Source organism: Porites lutea, chromosome 5, assembly GCF_958299795.1.
Source record: "Porites lutea chromosome 5, jaPorLute2.1, whole genome shotgun sequence".
Taxonomy (NCBI): Eukaryota; Metazoa; Cnidaria; class Anthozoa; order Scleractinia; family Poritidae; genus Porites; species Porites lutea.
In genome coordinates this window covers 25,023,479-25,046,705 of record NC_133205.1, presented here as the reverse complement: position 1 = coordinate 25,046,705, position 23,227 = coordinate 25,023,479, and the positions used below count along the sequence as shown (strand labels likewise).

The following is a 23,227-nucleotide window of genomic DNA, read 5'->3' as shown; positions in this document are numbered from 1 at the left end:
ATCCCTTTGCAAAACCTTTCTCTGAAGCTGCTCGATTGCTCGCAATTTACTTACACGCGAAGCTAAACTTGACTAATGATCGTTCTCCCTAGCGACGTTTTCGCTTTTTAATAAATTCAATTTATTCTTCATAGTGATTCGGGTACTGCAACAATCTATTCATTTTCAGGTCCTTAAAAACCAATATGTCTGATACACATTAAGCAATTTCTTTTAAAAACTTCACGGTGTACTCTAAACTATTTATGGGTTCTTTTATGGGGACACAAAACGAAATCTATATTATTGAGTTAAACATTAAATTAAATCAAGAAGACATTGAATGTCTTTTAAACTGATTCTTAGGAAAGAAGGGGATTCAAACAACCGACGACTGCTTTCATTCTTGGGAAAAAAGGCTTTGAGAATGAATCCTTTACAAGCGGATACAAAGGATGACGAAAATGACTGTCAAAGAACGAGCCTGTAATTCTGAAAATAACAGACCATGTATAGGTGATTATGACAATCTTTAAATCAACCGTGTTCCTAATGGATTGGAATTTCTTAAACTACGCTGAACAAGATCCATTTCGCGGTTAATCATCGGATATATACATGTCTTGCTTTAATTTTTGTATGTTTTGTTCATTTTATCGTTTATAGATATATAGTACCCGTGGTAAAACAGCCAATATAAGCTGACCTATATCCATTGCAGACTGGCAACCCATTGTATCAGCCATGCTTTATTCTTAAAGAAAGAGAGAAGAAAAGATGCATTGCTATTTCACTCTTTGTATGAAAACAAGCGTATCTGGGTATGTTTACAGTAAAGTATTGCCAGAGAGACCATCCTAACGTGAGACGGTAAGGCTATCTCTTTGTCTGTTTAAATTACTTTACATTTTACTTAGTATTATAGTATTTTTGCCTTTATGCAACACATCGCAACGTCGATTACCTATAAATTCCCATTGCGATTTTTGCGTAAGTTTAACGATATGAGAGTCACAATTTTGCTCACATAATTACATATAGCCTTCTTCTAAATAACATTATTTTGTAATTTTGTAATTTTTTTTGGTCCTCTTCGATAGAACATCTCCCTTATCTTCGAGATTAAATATAAATGTTCTGGAGACCACATATCTTATATATTCAGTTCGAAGCTAAGCAAGGTCACACAAAAAATATTACTGCATCTGATCGAAGAACTGAGCACTAAATACGAGTTGAAACATCGACTTTAAGGAAAGAGCAAAATGCTTATGGTGTTCTGATAGCTTGTAGCAGAAAAAGGGAGCTTAAAACAATAGGGCGACGGCTAAATACTACGAGGAAGTTCAAATCAAAGGAAAAACATCATGTGAAATAATCTCGTACTCTTGCCTCGGGGCAGGTGGTATGAGCACAGAAGGCAGTATTTCGCGACAGCACGTCGCTTGCGCACACTTTTAATTCTTAAATATCTGATTTAAACCCAAGTGAGTTCACGGCAAGCAAAAATTGAGGTTTAACCCTGCCCGGTACGACACAGCAGTCTACGGAAAGCTAGATTTCCCAAATGCTGTGAACTCCGAAGTCGTTGGAAAAACAAAATTGAAAAAACCTTTGAAGAACTACACTGCCTTATTATCATAAATTTTTGTACATTTCGACAACCATCCCAAACGAACATAAATCCTAAAGTTTTTCTAAATTCGTGCAAGAATACACCCATATGTTTTATTTTTGTCAGAATATAATTCAGCGTTTTCCTTATCGACAAGATCTGCAGACGCCACGAGTTTTTAACTATCTCATTTGTCATAAACAGTTTTTTTTGGCACTTGCTGATAATGTAAATCTACTATTTCATGATATTGTCCCCTCGAAACACGTAACGACTATAAATAAGGGTTTTAACACCTGCCTGCGGTTTCTAAGACTCCTATCAGATCTGCATCAATTCTCGTTTTATTCTCTAGGTCAATCGGAATATTTTCTTCTGAGCATACTATCTATTAAAATTTGTGCGTTTTGTCAGCGAAGGCCAAATAACGGAATAAGTAAATTGCATTAACAAGAAAACTACCTATTAAGTACGTACCCCGAGACAAATTAGAAAAATGTCTTTCGAGAAAGCAGGTCACTTAATTTGACTTCTGCTGTTTGAGAACCCTAAGAGATGACTCCAAACTCTTTGCTCTATTGGTTCCTTTCCATTTATTTCTCCTAGCCTATTTTCTCATCGGCGAAGACGTATTACTACCAGTTTTCTGTCGTAACGTTTTCGTTTACATTATACAGCGCAGAGAGATTAAACTAACTTGCATGTTCGGGCTCTCTAATAATAAGTCCCTGGTACGCTAAAATTGGAATTTTCACAAAGGAAAACGCTTTTGGCGTCCCGAATCGATAAGATATGTCTTGTACAAAAAATGTCAGTTAATACATCTTTAAGTAAACGCTGTTCTAGATTTCTGGAAGAGGCCTTGGTCCTGACTCAAAATGAACAAATTCGTATCATTCTACTAGTTGAGTAAGAATAATCTGTTATCCACTTTATTGTAATAGATAAGCGATGAGAACATAACGGATGGCAGAACTTTGCAGCAAATGCAACCCAAAAAAGTAGTGTGAAGTATCACGAAACGTCCAAATCAAAATTGATGTAGGGACAAGGGGATTGAAATCCCAACGAGAGTTTTGTTGGTACCTCACTTGTTTATGTTTTACCGTCTTTTGAGGTCTTCTACTTTACTTTACCATCAGAATAAGTTACAGCAACAGAAGCAAAAATCTATGTCGTTGATAAGAAATGTTTCCTTTTGCGGAGCCTGTAACAATTCCCTTTAGTATATATAGATATATATTGCGTTAAGGGCTTGCAAGATTAGACGCACAAATTGGCTGTTAATCTTACGCAGTCTAATTTATTCCCTTAAATTTAACTTTTAGTGTCATTGCAGGGCACAAAAAAAAGTATGAAACTTATGGTAAAGATATACAGCTTCCTTAAGGTGTTAAGAGAGAATACGTGTTTAATTAAAGATGAACACTTAATCGACAGCAACTTTAACTTACTTCTCCAACTCCGTAGAATATCTCGCAGCAAAGTAGCATATGTGAAGAAAAAAACTGACACCGCAAAGCAGTGATATATAGTATTGAGATTAGGTTTACTTTCTCTTCATAACATAGCATTTTTATATCTGTAAAATATACAGTTCCCCATAATTAACTGGAAAAATATCATATTACCTTGAATAAACGAGTCATCTTTGAGAATAACATACATCTTATGACCCCTACATTTTCGCCAAGTGGCAAGAATTCAAAATTTGACAGACGGAACGAGATTTCTCGTTAGAGGTTTGTTCAGCAGTAGGTTATGAAATAAGTCTAGCCTTGGTAATGCAGGCTACTATCAAATTAACACAGTTTTTTCAAAAACTCTATAAATGTAGCCAGGACTGGATCAACAAAACGTACATTAGAATTACTGGGTTTACTTGATCCTTACTTGATCCTTGTCCGAAAAAAAAAACGTGATACTGAGCCGCCAAAATTTCTACGATCAAGACGCAGATCGGACATTAATTTCTTTTCCCTTCTTAAATAAATATGATAGTTTCAGTGAAACATTTTTACAGAGTGAGGAAATATAGAGAGTTTTGTTTCTTGTGCAAATATAGTAATAGCAAGTTATTTTAAAGACCGCAAAGCCATTAAGCGAAAAGTTTTCTATCACGCAACTTTCCAGCTGAGTAACAATCTTATTTATCCAGATGGAATTTAACGACATACTACCATATGAGTCTCCTTTAAATTGTTCTCATGTCTCATGTTGCAAGCACTGATCTGTATACTTCGCCAAAAGACACATCTCACCTACTTGGCCACCAAACGAAATAGACCGTTTACTTAATTTCAGAAAGAACGACATTTTTTTCTTGACGTTCATATGATGCAAAATTTAGAGTGTAAGTTTTCACCTCCAGATATGTTCGCGAGCACTTAACTCATAAACCATACCTCATCAACTCGGTTACTGAGAAACCTTTATTTAATTTTCAGAGTAAAATTATAAAGCTCAATATCTCAGTACTTGATTTATTTTTCGGATACTGAGGTGTAAGTGTATTATGCGTTAGTCTTTGGGGTCTATTGCAGATGGGTTGTTTAAAACCTTTGTTTGGTCAGGCGAACTCTTTTTGCTGCAGTCTCACTAGCTGTGGGTTTAGCATACATATAGTTTGGTCGATGACTCAAACTGACTGCGCATGAAACCAAAACAACATTAACAAATAATGAAATAATTCGGTACTTGAATTGCTGTGTTCGACACAGTAGAATTTGCTTCTTCTAAGCGAGTTCCTCAGTGAATTCCTCGAAAACATTCATTTTATGACCTTACATAAACGTTCAGTGGAAATTTGATCCAATGAACCGCAAACGATTTAAAGACTCGTAGCAACGATGAAAATACAGTAACTAGAGCTTGAACGGGCGAATATTTCTGCAGTGAATTGCCTTGCTGTAAATACATAGGTCTCTATTTCAAATTGCAAGGGTGTGAACTGTAGTCGAGTATTTCTGCATTGAATTTCCAAGTAAAAATGTAAGGGCCTGTAGTATAACTTTACGTTCAAGATCTTACCACGGAAAATTCTTGATTGAAAATTGTAAATGATGCGAGATCCAAAGTTAATTTCTAAATCCTAGCAATATGCAGGGTGTTTGTCATCATCACTAAACTTGGTTCAGTGAACCTAGTTTAAAGGCCTAAACTCCTGGGAGTCTCCCATAGCTCAGTAGTAGAGTAACTGGGCTAGTAAGTAGAAGGTCATAGATTCCACTACTGTTTATCTTTCCCTAGTTACCTGTGTCACAGACAGAAAAAAATCATTCCCCTGGACGGTTGATGAAGTTGCTGACTTGTCAAAAATAGGTTTTTCAGTATCCAAAATTTTTCCTACTAGATTTTCTTCTAGATTTTCTTGCTGGCCGCAAACCGAAAACTTTTGACAATACAAACGACTGGTCACAACGGAGTCAAGAAAATCGACGAGATGGTATCTCAGACTTTATGAGTTGATCTAGATATCCTTTGGCATCTCCACCTCGGCTGATTCCGTGTAGATACAATAAAAAAAACAACTACTTCTACAAAATGTCCTTTCCTAAAACACTTCTCTAATTAGTGAGCTTAACAGCGCTGTGATATTTCCCACAGTTACAATGTCTCATCTGCAAGTACAAATTCAAGTTGATTGTACAAGCTTACCCATAATTACTTCTTTAGGAATGGAGTCTTTAAAATGCTCAGAGACTCGAGACTCAAATACTTATGCTGGGTAATTCAGTACTAACACTGGATTACAACCAATCTTTTTTTGCTACGAACAAATGAGGTATTCAGAGCATGAGATGGCTTTTACCTTGTCTTCAATAAGATTTCTTATTTCTTTGACTTTCAAGTTTCAAAGTTAACAAAGGGAGTCAGAGTAAAAGGGGAATGAAAAAAGTCCCTATCTGTTTTGAAGCAACCTGGCGCAAATGGAAGAACATTTTTCGGTATTTACGAACACACTGGCTTCACTGGATGCCATTTGTTAGAAAAACTGGGAACAACTGCGACAAATATTGCATCATTCTTGAAGATCGCTGGGCTCGTTACAGAAATATTACAGAGCACGTAATATTCAATAATCAATTGCCTTAGCTAATTCTCTCTCTTCCAAATGTTCTTGGTGATTTTTAGCCAGCAGTTATATATCACACAATCACCACGGTGTAAGTGAAACATCAAAATAAAACTGAAGCAGAACAGAAAAATACTGCAGGATACACTGATTCTTATAATTTGATGTGCACACCCAAAACTGATAACACGGACTGCATATTATTGGTTGTGTATACATGGAAATATTTTTCCATGAAACGTTAGTTCTCGCAACCTAGGATGACTGAGTGTCTATAGTAAATTCATTCAACAAGATTGTTGACACAAATGAAAGATAGGATATCTCAAAACTTTAATTTTTGAGTCAGTTGCAATTCACTGATGATAAATTAACGATACATCTCGTGGTCTTCCAAACTTTGACAGTAAATCAGAACTTATATAGGTAAAATCTAAACAGACAAAGAAAAACGGACTCTTTAAAAACAGTACTGAAGTTACTGATTGATATGATTCGAAAAAAATGAGCTGGTAACGCAAAGTTTTAGGTCATATTCTTTCAAACTTGTGACAAATGTTTCATTGTTAAATCTATAACGTTTATATGATAAGTTTCATTTACTGCTCTTTAATGGAGTTTGCGGTTTAGGTTTGTCAAAATTCAATGGCATTTAGAATTAAGAATCTCATTCCCCATTTGCAAATTTGGGCACGCGAAAGAAAGTAATGAAAGAAAGCATTTAGTCGCCTAATTAAGACTTAGCACGTAGGTTATTAAAAGACGTGTGTATAAAGGAATTACAATCGTAGCCGAAAAGTTGTTTGTCTCAATATTGATCACACAATCTTTAACGAAAAGCCATTTTACATTATCATTCTTTCCGAACTACAAAATTGACGAGCCGGATCGCGGTGTATATCGGCGGATATTTCTAATTCGTACCATGTAATGAAGTGGTGGCGGAAGGCTATAATGAACTTCGCACAAATTGAGTTTAATTCATCGATGAGATTGAAATTTAAGCCGGGAAGAATGATCATTAAGGAAACTAACACCAGGAAAAAAGCAATCAATAAGTTATTTTCGGGTTTATTTTGCTCACGATTATATGTTTTTCGGTAGAGAGCTGTCTGTCAAAAGTTACATTTTCTTTTCAACTTGCAAAAACGGCCAATGAGTTCCTTTCTCTGGAGCAGTCAGTAGGTTTACCGTTTTCTATTTCAGTCTTCAAGAGTCGTATTTTAAACCATTGTCGTATTTTTTCCCTCCTTTAATTTATCGAAGCTTTTAGGTAATCCTCACCTCTTTTTGTTCTTAAAAACGTCCATGTCTTCACAGCATGAACCTTTAAAATACCAAGGGCGCCATAGCGCGAAGAACAATAACTGCGTAAGAAAAAATGAACTATTTATGTTGTAACAAGGTGAAACACGCATACACACACACAAATTCTTTGTGTTTATTTTCAAGACTGCTGTTTGAAACAGTAGAAAGGCGGGTTTTATGTGTTTCTTTCTCCAGTGTATTACCAAAAGACTATGAATTTTTAAAGAGCGGAGCACGATCGTTTCAATAAAATACTAGTTTTTCAAATTGCCAAATATAAAACTTAATATCAATAAGGCATAAGATGCTTGATTTAATAACAAATGACTCGAAAACGTATAAACTACAAGTGCTTCCTTTAGCTGTAAAGAGTTATTAGAAACTGTCAAAAAATCCGACTGAAAAACGCGATTTATGATTTTTCATTTTATTGTTCTACAATGGCGCTTTCTCCGTAAAGGTGCAAATGAATCAGGTGGCTTCATGAGTGACTATTTTAATTTACTGTACTTTTTATGTTATATTAATTTGTATTCTGTGCATTTTCATAAATTTTAAACTATGCTCTGTTTTGCTATCACTTTGACGTGTAGGTAGCAAAGGAAAATAAATGTTGTTCGAGTGTTTAGTCCTCTTTGAAAAGATCATCCATTTTGCAGGTCTGGGCGTCATCTTCGAAAAAAAAGTCCACTTTTTAAAAGTGCTCCTGAAAATGCCTTAGATAATTTATAAATACTTTTTGAGAAAGGGCAGCATTTTCTCGATATAATTAAGTTAATCAAATTAACTTATTTCGAACAGAAAGATGATTTCATAAAAATAAAATTTCATATCGCTCCGGGACTCTTATTTTCTCTCGTTTTTGCCGTTTTGTAATTTTGTCCAATTGTGGAATTAAGACAATGTTTATAACATGAACCTCAAATACGAAATGTTGTTACAACGAACACTGAGATAATTCACTTTGAAAAATGAATTTTTACGCCCACTATATCACGTTAACTCGGCGTTTTTTCTACAACTGAAAATACGTAGTGTTATATTTTTATTAGTATTATTATTTTTAAAACAGTTCTTTTTGTCAAAGTCCTTCTAGGACACTTTTTTACTTTAAGTCATAAAAAAAGAAAAGTGCCATAAATGTACCTTGTTTTCACTTGAAATATACGAACATGAAATTACATAATAAAATTTAAAAGTGCTGAATTTACATAGATAAAAATAAATAAATGTGTAAATAAATAAATAAAAAGCAGATCACAAGAAAGTACTCCACAAAGACACCCTTTTAATAATCTGACTTTTACTTGAAAAATTAAACTTAAAAGAGTTACTCGACGTTTCGATGTTTCAAACATTATCATCAAGTTTTTTAGTTTACTTGGGCGAAAAATATCGTTCGTTATACCCAGGACTTCCTTACATCGAGGTTTTCTTTGCTTTATAATTTTTCCGGCTGAGATAATCCTGAAATCTGCATGTTGTTGATCCATTACCTAGATTCACAGTTTCACTGCATTCTTTTTTTGTTGTTTTACCACGCAAGTCTTTTTTTGGCGAAGTATAAGAAACGCGTCTGCCACCGGACTATTTTCTTCTTTCGCGATCGTAGATATCTTTGTTCTTTTAGACGTACTATCAGCTACTTTTGATTATTTCTCTACTTTTGCCATTTTTAAAGTATGTTTTGAGGTCCGTCTGTTTCTTTAAATGTAAGTGGCTTAAATGTCTACGCCTCACGCAAATTTTGCAACTTTGAACTTGAAACAGTTTTGAAAATACATCGACAACAAAGTCATCAGCCCTGGAAACTTAGGATCGGTATAGATAGCCAAGTGATATACGTATGTTGGTAGTTGTTAGGCAGGGCACAAAAATCAAAGACAAGCTCTCCTCAAGTAAAGATAAAAAACACGTTCAGTTTTCCATTGCCTTTTCTTCTTATTATTCTTCCTTTTTTTCAATGTAACTTTAAGTTGCTGAAAAAAATTAGTTATAGCCACATTTTGTGCCATAAAATTCACATTTGGATGAAATAAACACCATCATTAAACTCACTATCCGGACCGTAGGCTGTTGTGCGAGACAAGGAGACAAATTTAGTTATTCCGCCCAACTATATAGAACTTTAATTTTTTTTCAACAACGGCAATTATCACGTTGGGCTGACATCCTCAAGGCAGGTGATGCAAGATTAATCCTTCCCTGGATTGAATTCAAAAAATCGTTTTAAGCAAATTTGCTATTAAAACAACAAGCGGGAAGTGTTTAGATTAACCCCCTCCTGAGAATATAAACCGACACTGGGTTGCGGTTTAGAGTTAAAGAGAGTTAATTGCTGTTTAATAGCCGATTAGAACCTCTTGAAGTCTTTTATTGTTTAGAGAATTTAAGCATGATTTTGTTTAGAAAACTTGCATAGTATTCCTGTTGTTGTTTCCGGTCTTCATTTGTTTTGTCTCTGTGTGGATTTGTTCATTTTCAATGGCAATATCAGTCATGAATCGATAAAATCGACATGTTGTCCTAATATCTATTGATGCCAATCAAGAAAGCAAACGCCAAAGAAATCCCTGTACAACGACAGTACCAATTTAACTCAATACTTGTCGATGCTGTTTTTGCAGACGGTCGTAAGGAAATCAAAGAATTAGTCGATATGAGCTTTCATCTTAGAACTCCTCAAAGTGTCCCTTTTTGAAAACCTATAGATCAGCATATATGGGTTCACTTTTTATTTTTAAGCTATTACCTCAAAGTGAAAAATACGTAAGCCCTGTTTACTACCGGGATATGAAGATGAAGAACTAATAAAAGTTTGCCAAGACGCCCAGAAATTAATGATAAATTTAGCAATACAGTGGTGTCCCGTTGAGCTACATTGGATCATCACCGGTATTTGTGCCAATTGTACATCAAATTGCTCTCGTTAATTGGAAATTTAACTGCTTTAGAGAACCTATGTCCTCCTACAGCGAGGTCGTAATTCTTGTAAATAGTAGTTTCAACGTTTGAATCTTTTTAAAAACTTTTTTAAAGCTAAAAAATCGCTTGAGCTTCATCCCATAAATAAAGAAGTTCTTGGTTATGGAATTTTAAGCGATAAGCATTGCTTGAATCGCCACAGTTGGGAAGTTTCCTCCATGCTCACGACTTGCACTTTTTGGAGAAAAAAGTTAATTACAAGTCTTATTCTAAATGACATGTCTTGAACATAAATGTGTGTCATGAAGCCCAAAAAAGGATAAATAGAAAACTGTCCGATCAGCGGGTATCTTCCATTGTTGTCATTGGTATTAAATAAAAACACATCAATTACGATTTTAGGTTCTTTTTCTTGTTTTTGTTTTGTGCGGTTTCCACAACGAGACAGTTAAGCATTTTTTTCTTGAATGTCCCCTTTATTCTGTCCCTAGAACAAATCTGCCCTCCACTATCTGCTGGTTGCATATTTGCTGGCAGGTGGTCTTCTATGTCTAAATCACTAATAAAACTCTGTATGGCTCGCCCTTGCTGTCACTAGAGTATTTTTTTTTTCATATTCTGAGTCTTTAACATCTGAATTGATGAGATTTCACAGAAATACCTAAAAAGGCACCTTCCACCTGTTGGCATTCCGCTTTATATCTTTCGCTTTGTTTTGCTGCCGCTTTTAGCAAACTACTGCTTAACGTAGGTTTTTTTTAAAATTTAACAATATTTTCGAAGTGAACTGTCATGGCAAACTAAATAATAATAACAGAAACAAAACGTGCCACTCATACCATATACAAGGCTGGACAGCGAGTAGTTTTCAAGGGTAGTTCGACTGAAACAATCAAATCAAATGCTGATATCGCAGACGTTTAATTTATTAGAAACAGGGAGTAGATCTACAGCTCATTTGATTTACCACAGCTAGAATCAACGTAATCATCGAGGTTTCCTATAAACGAAAACGTCATTTCATCGCAGAAAAAGCATTCAAAAATCGCGATATCTATTAATGCAAAAATTTGAGATGCTTTCTGCTCTGCACTTATGTATTCTTTAGAGTTAACAACCGATATAAAATCTTACAAGAAGAAAGACAAACTTAAGCCAACCAGTCTCTGAAACGTACAGAATTTGTTTTGAAAAATGTGTTCAAGTCTGGAGTCAATATATATCTAATTATCGCCTAGAATTGCCTCGTTTGTTCGATTCTCGTCTGTTCTATGGTGTTTATTGATATTGGTATTGATCAAATAATTATTTATTAATGATAAATCTATTTTATATTAAATCATGTGTATCCTACAACAACGTACATACCAATCCACCTAGTCATAGTGTTCATCATAAGGGCGGGGTTGATATGGCTTCACAGGTTTGTTATCAACGCTAACCATGACGTCAGAGGTCTGCTTCATAGGAGGACCAATGACATACTCACAACCGTCAGCATCCGGATCTATAACACAAGCAGCAAACTTCTTCATGTGACTCTCGAGATAACTGAGTGGTGAAGAACCCTGAGATAAAACTTGGTAGTGGAAATCTTGCTCGTTAAACGTTTTTCCCGCTTCTTCGACAGCCTTTCTCGTATCGTTCCTTATTGACCAGATTTTCAGTTGACCAATCATGTATGCCGTGGCCTGGCCCGGGACACTCTGATACCGTGTGACGTCTTTAACGGCTTTGTCTGTTTTGTCCCAGGCCTTATCAGCAAACAGCTTCAGTGCTTGCCATCGTTTCATTCCTGCAAAAGAATCAGGTGAGATGTTTCGGAAGTCCGTATACATGCAGTGGTTTCATGCGAGTTCATGCGCGACCACCTCTGAAAGCTCTGTAGTTGGAACCTCTCTTAAGCGATCACCTCTAGGCGACCACTTGAGTCTTGATCTGGTCCCTACGTTCGCAGTTTGTACTACGCTACTAAGGGTATGCGAATTAGTTTCGGTGCCATCATGGAACTACTCATATCGTTACTTAGAAATCGCATGTAATAAATTGTTTGCCAAAAAGATGTACCAGGGCATCTTCTCGAAAGAGAGTACGGTGTTTTGATTCTCGGAAGCGACCTCCTTCTGAAGGCGACCACTAAATCTTCACATTTTCGGTGGTCGCTGACGGGAGTTTTCGACTGTATATGCATTTAAAAAACCTGCTAGAAAATGACTATAAAAAGTTTTCTCGCTGATTCAGTCTGGGCTACACATCAGACAAGTTGTACTTGGCTTGCAAAATTAAAACTCTTAGGAGCAAGTTGCACCTCGCCATAGCTTCTTATTGTGTTACAATCTTTTAAAAAGGTTTTGCCAAAAATCCACGTCTGCCTGTAATATTAGGAACCTGTGACGTCACCCAAATGGCCGCCATAATAGATTTCATTTTCATACAAAAAAAATTGATCATAGGAAAGAATTCTGATACTCTCACTTAAGTTTGCAAAAAATGGCAACAACAATCAGACGTAAAGCTCATTTAAAAGGAAAAACGTCTTGATTAGGGATGTGGCACCCCCTACCTTAAAATAATTCCCTGCTGGCAGAGGCCTCTTTTCCCTGGTATTCGGCGGGCGGGGAGGAAAAGAGACCACCCGCCGAATACCAGGGAAAACAGGACACTGTTCTAAGTCAGATGAATAGGCTTCACTGAATAGCGAGTCTGTTGAGAGAAACTTTAGAACACCTTTTAAAACAAATTGCGTAACCTCGCCACGTATTTAATCAGCAGAAGTTTAATAGCGACCGTATATATACCAACAAACCTCTGAAATGGAGGCCAGTGTCCATCATAAGACGCAGTGCCCGCCATATTTGCCACTTGAGCATGCCGTACAACTGAAGAGGGTCGTTATCGTAAGTGTCCGTCTCTTCAGCAATCAGCGGATTCTCGGCGTATAACGCCCAGCCTTCTGTAAACGCAGTATAGTATGAGGCGCCATTAAGCCAACTTATTACGCCCTTGCAGTCGTCGCCAAATAGTTCACGAAAACCTTGAACCTATCACGTATGCACAAAAACCGATGTACGCATTAAGGGTCTTGTCAGAAATTAGCAGGGGGGAATCGGGGGCGGGGGGCGGGGGTGGGTGGGAATTTGAAATTTGGGTTCGGAAATGAGGCGACCCATCCCTGCAATGGGAGTGAAATTTGCTAACCCTCCCCTTGAGCTTGGCCTAAAATATCATGACCCTCCCCCCATTGTATAAATGATAAAAACTATTTCTTGCAATACACCAGGGTGAGTCAGTATTATGAAAACTCAAAATAAATTTCTAATCTGTTCTTTGTAATGCTATAGCTATATACATTTTAGATGACAGCATAAAGAATCCGATTCTGATTCTGACAGCCGATCACTTGACTCTCCTATTTCTCTCTGTTTTTTTTTTTTTTTTTTTTTTACCAAATAAGGAACTTCCTTTTTCTTCTGTGGGTGAACCTCTACATGATCTGGGCTTATATTTGCATGACCCTCCCCCTTTTAACGGTCCATTTTTTATGACCCCTCCCTTTTCTGAGTCTCAAAAAGTTGTGATCCTCCCTCTGTTTCACCCTCCCTCCCCCTCTGCTAATTTCTAACAAGTAGCTAATGATGTTACTACAGGTAGTTAATGTATTAATTAATATTGCCATCGTTCTTTTACATATACATTTATCATATTTTGTTTAAGCCAACAACTTCTACCGCCTCGACTAGTTTAAATTGTGTGCCGGTAGAAGGTACCTGTCTCTAAGTATTCTTATTTCAACAACAAAATTTTTTTACCTGTTATTTTTCATTCATTTGCTTTCCTTTTTTATTTTGTAAGCCTTGAACAACACACGGTGCAACATTAGGCTAACGTTGCCAGCAACATCTTTCAATCAGAGTGGCTAAAAGACTCCGCATTTGTTGTTGTCGTTGTTTCTTTAAAATGTGACTTGAGGAAGATTGAAAATTGTGTCTTATGTTCTTGGACAAACAACTTTGCAATGGATTCATGCATTGCCATAGTAGTAGGCGTAATCAGGACGTTAGCAACGGCGTGTTAACTTCTCTTGGCGTCAAGAAACGAGATTAACTTTAGAACTCGCTTGTTCGGGCATAAAACCCATGAGATACATATACAGCATTCTGGAAAAAGACCTATTTAATATGCAGGACCACAAAGTGAAAAGTTACCTACAACACTGCGCGCAGCGTTCTACAGTAAGCCAGCAAACACCCTGCAACAATTGTTGCAAAATTACGCGAAAAATGTCCCTACGCTCGCTAGCTCATAAAGCGACTACAGGCTTTGTTTCAGCGAGCACCTATCTGAGAAACAAAAATACTCTGCTCAAAAACACAGCATGAGGACTAAGATAGTCTCCAGCAACAGAAATTAAAGAAGCTATTGACAGTATCAAGAAATCTACCTGTGTATGGTGTCCAGGCTTGGCCTCATGAGCGGCAACCGAAATAGCGTTGTACCTTGGACCCATGTCCTTCAAGAAGAACGGTAACCTATAATGCGAAGCCCTGGCGCATTTTTTACCGCTGGATGAGTAACTTTGGGAACCAGTCCCTGGGTTAAAGTTTGCAACCAACAGGACTGGGCAGTTTGGGGTGCTCCGCCTCTTTCCGGTATGGTGGAACATATGATTGGTCTTCGGAGCAAGGGCGCTCAAGATAGCTAAATAAGGAACAAAATAAAACAGATCAGATGACAAATCATGACCATGGCATGTGTGCAATATTGTGGTAGCTTTTTGTGATACACCACGTTTGAATTTTTTGCAGCTCTTTCGTCACACAGCATGATAATGGTCAGCAAAAAAGCTGTCATATTGGTAGAAGACATTAGCTTACCCTCTAAGCATTTGCCGCATAATTGGCAGCCCTTGAACTGGAATATTGAGAACTGATTTCTATGTCTCTGAATTCTCTACTGATGGCTAATAACCTCTATATATCTTAAAAATTCTGAGTTAAATTATTGTCCCCAGACCCAGACCTGAGTCTGCAAAAGGGAGCCTACACAATGGAGGATCTGTTCTGTGGAACAAGATTCCCTCCGAGATAAGAAACAGCCTGCCTAGTTTTAAAAAATGTTTTTAAACCTTCATTTCATCGGAAAGATTATCTTAATACACCATGACTCATTATAACTCTTATTATAATATAAGTTTTTGTATTTTTAACTTTACATTTAAGTAGTTCCTTAGAGTATTTTAGACTAATTTTACACACGATTCCTAGGAAGACCATGTAAAAATAATACGATTTAGTGTATAAATAAAGATTGATGATGATGATGATGATGATGATAGCCAAAATCAATGGCAAATGTGTCTGTTTATATTCGGCCACCATATTTGTGTGCCTCTAAGGGACCCTGACCTGGCCTCTTCACACTTAGCCCCCTCTCCGCCGACGCCATAAACCCCGACTACATTTTTTTTTTTTCATATGAAACCAAGATGGTCCCCTGAACTAGAGACTATGAACAGTCTGCTTCACACTAAGGTCTATAAATTAGCTGAAACATTTTTTTTTCTAAATAACTACTAAAATATCTCACAAACAAAAATGCACAGATCTCAATATTGCATATTTGCACACTTTAATTTCAGATTCTTGACCCAAAGAATGACTTTGATTTTTATATTTGAAGGCGTGAATGTAGAAGACTGCAAAAGTGGGCTTGTATAGAGTAGCATACAGTACAGGCATCTCCAAAGTAGCCATTATAAAAACTAAGAGTACAACCATTACTTTTTCTCTTCTCCTCCTTTCTTCCTCCTCACTCTTTCTTTTTCACCTATCCTGGTGTGATTTGGAGCTGAAGGGGCCCCAAAAACCTGCCATTTGATGCCTTTTCACTCCCAATGACTGCAAATTTCATTAGGTTGGTTTTCAAAAACTCGGCTAGATATATATCAATGGAGGTCTAGCTATTTTTTTATAAAAACCCCTACAGTTTTGCAGACATTCCAAAAGCCATAAAAACTTAGTCTTAATTGGCATTCTCATTAACCTTCTTGTGTTCTTTTCATCTCTGGTATAGAGGAGTTCACGCTCGTAGTTGCATCATGGGTCATCAGGGCAAGATGGCGGGAAATAATTATTAGAAGATTTGTATAAGAATCAAAGCCAGCTAATTCTTCCTGAATTCATATATTTGATGCTTTCTCTTTGAAAAGAGTAACTTACGAGTTCAAAGAAACAATACACTGAATCTGGAGTGCAAAGAAGTCTGTGATCAGTTTTTAGAAAACTTCAACTTTTCCATACATTTTCTGTAATTCTGATACTGTTGAATTACAGAAAATGAGTGGGAAAACCAAGGTGTGCTAAAAACTGATCACGGACTTCTTTGCACTCCAGATTCAGTGTATTGTTTCTTTGAACTCGTAAGTTACTCTTTTCAAAGAGAAAGCATCAAATATATTAATTCAGGACGAAATAGCTGGCTTTGAAGTCTAATACAAATCTTCTAATTTCCCGCCATCTTGCCCTGATTACCCATGACAGAACTATGAGCATGAACTCCTCTATTGTTTAAGTTGCATCAAGCGCTGGATGAATTGACTGCGCGCTGCAAAGCGCTACTCTTCTATAATGCCTTTTTCTATCACGCCATCAGCAAAGATAAAAATCGAATCCATTCATTATAGTAGAGATCTTTACATTGTAAGACAAGAACTACAAGGAAAACGAGATTTTCTCAATACTACATGTTATGTACTATTAAGTGCTCGCGCGTGAACAATCGTCATTTTGGCGGGAAAACTTGTGATAGCCGTCGTCATTCTACTAAGAGTTTTAGGGAGAATGCCGTTCGTAGTGCCGGAAACAAGTTATCAATTTTTTAAAGTGTTATCATTTTGCGATCGGGAGAAGGTTTGACCTCCTTCAATAAAAGTAACAGTGCCGACCTTTTGGTGAATCAAAAGCCCGATGAAGCTTTCCGAAGTGTCTAATTTCTAAGAATACACGAAAAAACTTTAGTCAAATGTCGTAAACGTAGTCGTTCTCGTCCTCCAATCTAAAGGTTTCTAATAATAGGCAAAATTAATGACAAAGTAGTAGTTTTATTACTTACTGTTTACATAATCGAACCAGGTCAACATAGCTTGGTATCGCTTGGGGCAGTAAATCCTCGCCGCCTCCATACTGGTGCACTTTGAGAAGGCATCTTTGTTGCTCTCGTTTTCCGGAATTTTTTCATCGTTAAAAAACATGCTCTGTTCTTCCAAACGCTTTTTAAATTCCTCAACGGCTTCATCTGTATCGTTGTTGCCTGTGATCTCCTTTGCGATTTCCACAGCTCTTGGGTAAAGCTGAGCCAACATTGTCTCGCCTAACTTGTACACGTCATCGGGCGTCATTTGATTGGTTGTGAAGTAAGGAAGGATCATTTTATAGGCTTCCTTGCCGCTCAGAGCTTCTCCCGTCGGTAGTGTTTTCGTTGTTTTGATTCCACTGTTAGTTCCATTCTTGTAAATGTATGATAAAGGTAGCGTGGCCAAACCACTAGATATGTTACTTGGGACACAGTACTGCGAGTGCTCCAACTCTAAGTATTTCAGTAAACTGTCCAGCGGTTTTCCTACGAATTGAACTAGCGCCTCATTTATGGATGCCCGAACGGTCTTTCCGTATTTCTTCTCCCACTCCTCAGATGCACTTTTCTCGAGGTCGTCCAACCATTTTGAATCTCGCATATTCTTTGTATATGTTTCATTCAAAACGCCTATAAAAAAAGACGGAAGAGAAAAACCAATGGTCACACAGTCACTCGATTTAAACTTGTAAGGGCAGTTTTTTGTTGTTTAGGCTATCCCCCCCCTTTTTTTTTTTTCGTTTCTCGTCGAATGTGGTTCTCGATGTTGGGTCAGTCGGTCGGATTGGAAAAAAAACCTAACCTAAGTCCCCGCACACGTATCCGCGCAGCCAGAAACCGTATAATCGATTTCTACACGAATTCACAAATCCGACGAATCCAAAACCAAACAATCGATCGGGAAATTGAGGGTTGAGTTTGTTGTTGGTTCTCTCCCTTGCTCCGAGAGGTTTTTCTCCGGGTACTCCGGTTTTCCCCTCTCCTCAAATACCAACACTCCCAAATTCCAATTCGATCTGGAACGCACGGAAACGTTTAAACGAGTTCATATGAACTCTTAAAAAGCAACTTCTTTTTTCATTCCACCACCCGTATAAAATTGCCTTACAAACATATCTTCATGGATTTATGAAAACCGGGTTAGCAAACATTTTGTAATTTCTCTCAACTTCCCCTGTCTTACCTTATTTACTGTGTTGTTTGTTTAAGTGTCTTTTTTTGTTGTTGTTTTGTGGTTACGCATTTGTGTAGAAGTGGCTGTAGTGGCCCAGGTATATGTTAGGCCAGGTTCAGACGCCGCTCCACTCTTGTGCTGAACCTAATTGAATTAGGTCCGACATTGGAGCGATATTGGCGAGGCAACTGATTCAGACGGAGTACCGTGTGTCGATCCTAACCTTTATTCCATGTACGAAGAAAGAGAAAGGCCAGGGTCCGATATTATATTTTCGCGCCACAATTGATTTCCTCTTTGTAGAAGACCGTTCTTCTGCTTCTGTAGATATCTATATTTGCAGGATTCATTTGAATCATTACATTCGACCTTTTCGTGCTCTTCCATAACTTCTAGGAAACATGGCTCACAATATGCGACTCAACTGCCTGCTTTCCAGCCCTTGACAGTTTCATCATTCTCAAAGACAAAGCAAGACATACAGAAGTATTCCTTGCACCGTAAACAAGTTTACTTTGTGTTCTTCATGTAAAGCAGAAGGGGCAAGATTGAACTTCTTTACCCACCATTTTCCTCAATTTAGTGTTTTCGCATGGCAACTACGTGAAAACGAGCCGTATTGTGCGCCGTATGAATCACCTGCCGCAACGGAGGCCCGTTCTGGTCAAAATCATTACAATAAAATTGCACCACAAGTCAATTTTAATCCCACTGCGCAGCAAATATTATGGACCTGTTGTGTACTTTTTTCATCACTAAACAATACTTTTTTCAGCGTGTTAATAATTATTTTTAGCAACATGAATTATTTTTGTTATAATTATACGAATAATTTTCTCATTCATACCACAAATTATTTTTTCATTGGGCCGAGAATTATTTTTCGGGGTATCGCGATTTTTTTTTCTAGCCTACAGTGCATTGCAGGCCTTGCAGTTGAAGGGGACTGGTTCGAATGTTTGACTTTTGAAAGCTGTGCAAACGGGGGAGTACTTTCAAAGAGAATGCCAAGGCGAAACATCGTCACGGAAAGGAACGAAGGAGGTTTTCATCTTTTCTCACAAAATCTGAGAGAAGCCAGTAGTCTGTACGAAGGTGATGACGTTTTCTGGCCCGAAGATTTAATAGAGGAGACTACGAAGCGACTTCACCACTCGTACACAATACTAACCCTTATAGCTCACTTCGGAAAGAATGATAGCCTGGGACTCAAACTAAGCGCGCGCGAATTTTTGGGATTGTTTGGGGGGACAAGTGGAGAAGCCACCTTAAATTATGACGAGACATGCAAGTTGCTGTGTGCCTTTGTGCACAAATAACTTCAGGAATTCTCGTGGTCTGGCATTGTATAGAATACCAAAGGCAAGACGTATCCAGCGAGAATATGTATGTTTGCTTCGGAAAGCTGAGTTGAAGTTGAACTCCAATAGCATTCTTCTGGTTTTTCTCGAGGTAAAATCGTCCCAGGCACATCTTCTTCTTTCAGCTTCACATTTTTATGTTTTTTTTTCTTTTAATTCCACCTTCCGTTTTGCTATTTTGAGCTGTTTTGACCCCGCTGAAACATTCCACGTCGCTTTTCCCCCTAAAATAATCTTATAAACGCGCGCGCGCCTAGTTTGGGTCCCGGGCTATCACTCTTTTCCGAAGTGAGCTATTGAACATGTCATTTCTGCCCAAATGAACAGTCGCCTACCCAGTCTTGTACCTCGAGTCTTTGTGTCCCGTACTACACAAGCTGGCTTTCGGAACGAGGACGCTGAGTATGAGAGTGTCCCCTACCCTGAACTTCAGGAAGAAGCTCCCGATTCTAATCCAGACGGGCGGGCACTAGAAGCAAAGCCAGATAAACTCGAGGTCGAAGACTTTCGCGGAGTGCTAATGAGAGTAGACCTCACTAACTGGGAAATTCGATTGATTCATGCTATAGCATTATCGGCTATCTGAAGTTTATGCCGTTGGACAGACTCATATTCATCTCCGAATGTTAAAAATATAATGTTAAAAATCAGGAATAGGCACTCGAGCTAGTCCCCGTCAATCACAAGCCCGCAATGTATTGTAGGCCAAAATATAAAATCGATATACCGCCAAAAATAATTATCAGCACAATGAAAAAAATAATTCTCAACACTTGTGGTAAAAATAATTCATAAAAACGACTGAAAAAATAATTCGTGGTAAGAATGAAAAATTGTTTCATAGAACTATACAAAAAAAAATAATTTGACTTAATAAAAAATAATTCATGCAGCTAGAAATAATAAGCAACACGCTGAAAAAAGTATTGTGTAGCGATAAAAAATATCAACGATCAACGGTGATCAACGGTCCATGATAAGTGATGCACTGGCAAAAATTGACTTACGGCGCAATTTTATTAAAAACGATTTTGACCGGAACGGGCCTCCATATGCCGTTCCAATGTCGAAAAATGCGACACCAAATTAAAACTGCCGTACCAAATTGATGCCGTACTTAATTCACCAGTTAGGTTGGGCACATTAGTAGCGTCCCACGCAGGGGTTCTTAGGGGTTCGAGGGACGAGTGACGAACCCCTAACAACAAGGTCTGTGTGGACCTGCTTACCAGGAAGACAAGGAAGATTGAACATCAACCTGGGTTTAAAAAAAATTTAACCTGATTTGACTTGTAACATATAGATTATATTGAGTATGGCGATTAAATGACGAGGTACTGCTTTTTGTAAACCATGTATAAAAATAGTTTTCTCATGATCAGATAAATATTAAAAAGGCGCAAAGGCGCTTACTCGAGCAAATGATAATATAAACAATAACGAATTAGAAAGTAATCGGAGAAGAAAAACAAAACCCCGAAACATAAACAGAATAACCCTAAGACAGTGCTCTTATTTTCAGGATCGTTTACAGTGCCAGGGCCGGGCGTCTCCCAATTGCTAACCTCGTACAGCACAACAAAGGAATGTCTTTGAGCACTAACAGGCCCAGCCTGACGCGTTTCCCTAGTCCGAAATCGATTCGAGCAGTTTTTATGTACAGTCTTTCAGTATCTCGAATGTGATTGTCAAGATCGCTAAGATCGTTCAGAACGCTAGACCTATTTTAGCTAAGGCGTGTTACATAATCGTAGAGTGTTGTTTGTCATCGGGCGAGTTGACTTTACGTCTGGGTGAAACAATCTCGGGGGACTCGACTTTCAGGTGAAACGACCACAATTCTCGGGAGCTAAAGGGAGAGGGCCCACACGGCTTGAACGGTGAGGCCAAGGGAGGAAATTTGGTTTTATGGGGCTTAAAAATTACTGGGAAAATGTATTATCGAAATAAACATACCCTCTGGTCCGTCTTGCGATACTCTGATGTAAGCACGTTGAATTGAATATAATCCATCTTGACAGTCTTCCACAGAGCGCACGAACCCTGCCTTTACACCATATTTAACATTCTCGATGTACTGCATTATCGAGTCGTTTAACTGTTTTAGGTGGTCAATGACAAAGTTTAAATCGTCCAAAGTTTTGGGCCGTATTCCCCAGCTCTCGTAGGTAAAATGAGCCTTCAAGTCCTTTCCCACATCACAAATGGGCTGCCAACAGAATTTATTAGGTCCAAGCATCCAGTCACCGGCATAGTAATTCTCGTCGTAGGGCGCACCGAAGTTGCTCTGTAGAAAGTGCTTTACTTGGGCTATCGCTTTGATCTCGCGCGGTTTTAGCTTGTCGCGGTCAACGCTCTCCTCGAGATTTACCGCCTCCTTGAACAGCCTTCTAGCTGCGTCCGTCCTGTCACGGATGGCGTCGGGATGAGCATTGTATGGACTGAAGGTTTGTCGAACAGACACAGGGGTCGAATCAGGATCATAAACTACATTGTTAGGACGCATCTTGAAGTAAGTCGATTTTACTTTCTTAAGGAAGTCATCCAGCCCAACGCGGTTAGCTTCATTCGAATAATCGCATGGCTTCGATTGCTTGATTGCCTCTTTCAACGACCGTTTGCTGCAAACCTTCTCGTCTTTCCACAGTTCCGTCCCTCCAATTCCAACAAGAATGATTCCTACTAAACAGAGGACTACAGCCGCAGCAATAGCGATGTAATAGGGTGTTTTAGAGGGTGGTCGTACCTCTTTTAAATCGTATTTTTTGTCATCGATCTCCATTCTTGACCACAGTAAGGACACAGAAAGTCACAGAATCCGAGCCCCATAACGGACAATGCATGCGTGACCTACCTCACTGGTGTTATATTAACAGACTGAGGATATTTTTATTGACCGTCCCTGTTGATTTGCATATTCAACTAGCGTTAGATGCAGTCACCTGCTGGTCAGCTCTATTGTTTAAAATCGTCACATAAGAGTCAACAAACATGAAAAACTAACGAATAAATATTGAATTATTGAGTAGTTAATTAAGTAATTTAAAAGTAAAAATAAAATCACTCCTCAATAGTTCTTTCTGTGAACTGCAAGAGGTGCACAGGAACTGTGCGACGGTAAAAGTTTGAAAAGTATTTTTAAGGGTAGAGTGAAGAAAAGCGTCAAAATGGATCATTTTGTCGTAATGTACTTTTAGCTCTACACTGGGACGGATATTGGCTACATCAATATAAACGTATTTTTACCTCTCAGAAAAGTTGCGCATGAGGATCCGCAAGAGACTTTTTTTTGCGATCAGCATGATTTCTTAGTTGCTACGGACGCTTTGTTTTCAAAAGGTGACAAGAGAATTTCCTGCTGTGGGAATTTAATTAGTACATTAATTTCTGGCCAAAAAACGTAATCCGATAAGGTGTCAACCCTGTCATATGCCACTACAGTAGTAATCCTTTTGAAAGCTCAGAACGTGTTCAAGATAGTAAAAACCAGATGAAAATACAACGCTATCCATTATAAAAATTAAAATAAAGCAAAATTAGAACAATTTTGCTTATAGTAAAGTGTATGCCTTGCAAAACCTTCAAGTTGCGTTCTAGATAATTTTTTTGCCAGATTTCAGCACGAGGAATCCACGCGCCAGGACGCGCGGACAGCAATG

General features: G+C 38.0%; 1 protein-coding gene across 1 annotated transcript; it reads right to left on the bottom strand.

The window, feature by feature from the left end:
• Window positions 1-10,807: 10,807 nt before the first annotated feature.
• Window positions 10,808-22,410, bottom strand: LOC140939062 (uncharacterized). The gene is made up of 5 exons (XM_073388618.1): window positions 21,525-22,410; window positions 17,013-17,663; window positions 14,344-14,600; window positions 12,709-12,943; window positions 10,808-11,697 (listed from the first exon to the last, which is right to left on the bottom strand). Exons 1-5 carry the CDS (start codon window positions 22,348-22,350, stop codon window positions 11,279-11,281), a joined length of 2,388 nt encoding a protein of 795 aa, XP_073244719.1. The 5' UTR covers window positions 22,351-22,410; the 3' UTR covers window positions 10,808-11,278.
• Window positions 22,411-23,227: the final 817 nt, after the last annotated feature.

Coding starts and splice junctions, on each gene's coding strand:
- LOC140939062 (XM_073388618.1), bottom strand. CDS start 22,350: ATGGAGATCGATGACAAAAAATACGATTTAAAAGAGGTACGACCACCC. Junction 17,664..21,524: donor ATCGCAAGACGGACCAGAGG/GTATGTTTATTT, acceptor CTTTTTTTATAG/GCGTTTTGAATGAAACATAT. Junction 12,944..14,343: donor AGCCTGGACACCATACACAG/GTAGATTTCTTG, acceptor CATACGTGATAG/GTTCAAGGTTTTCGTGAACT.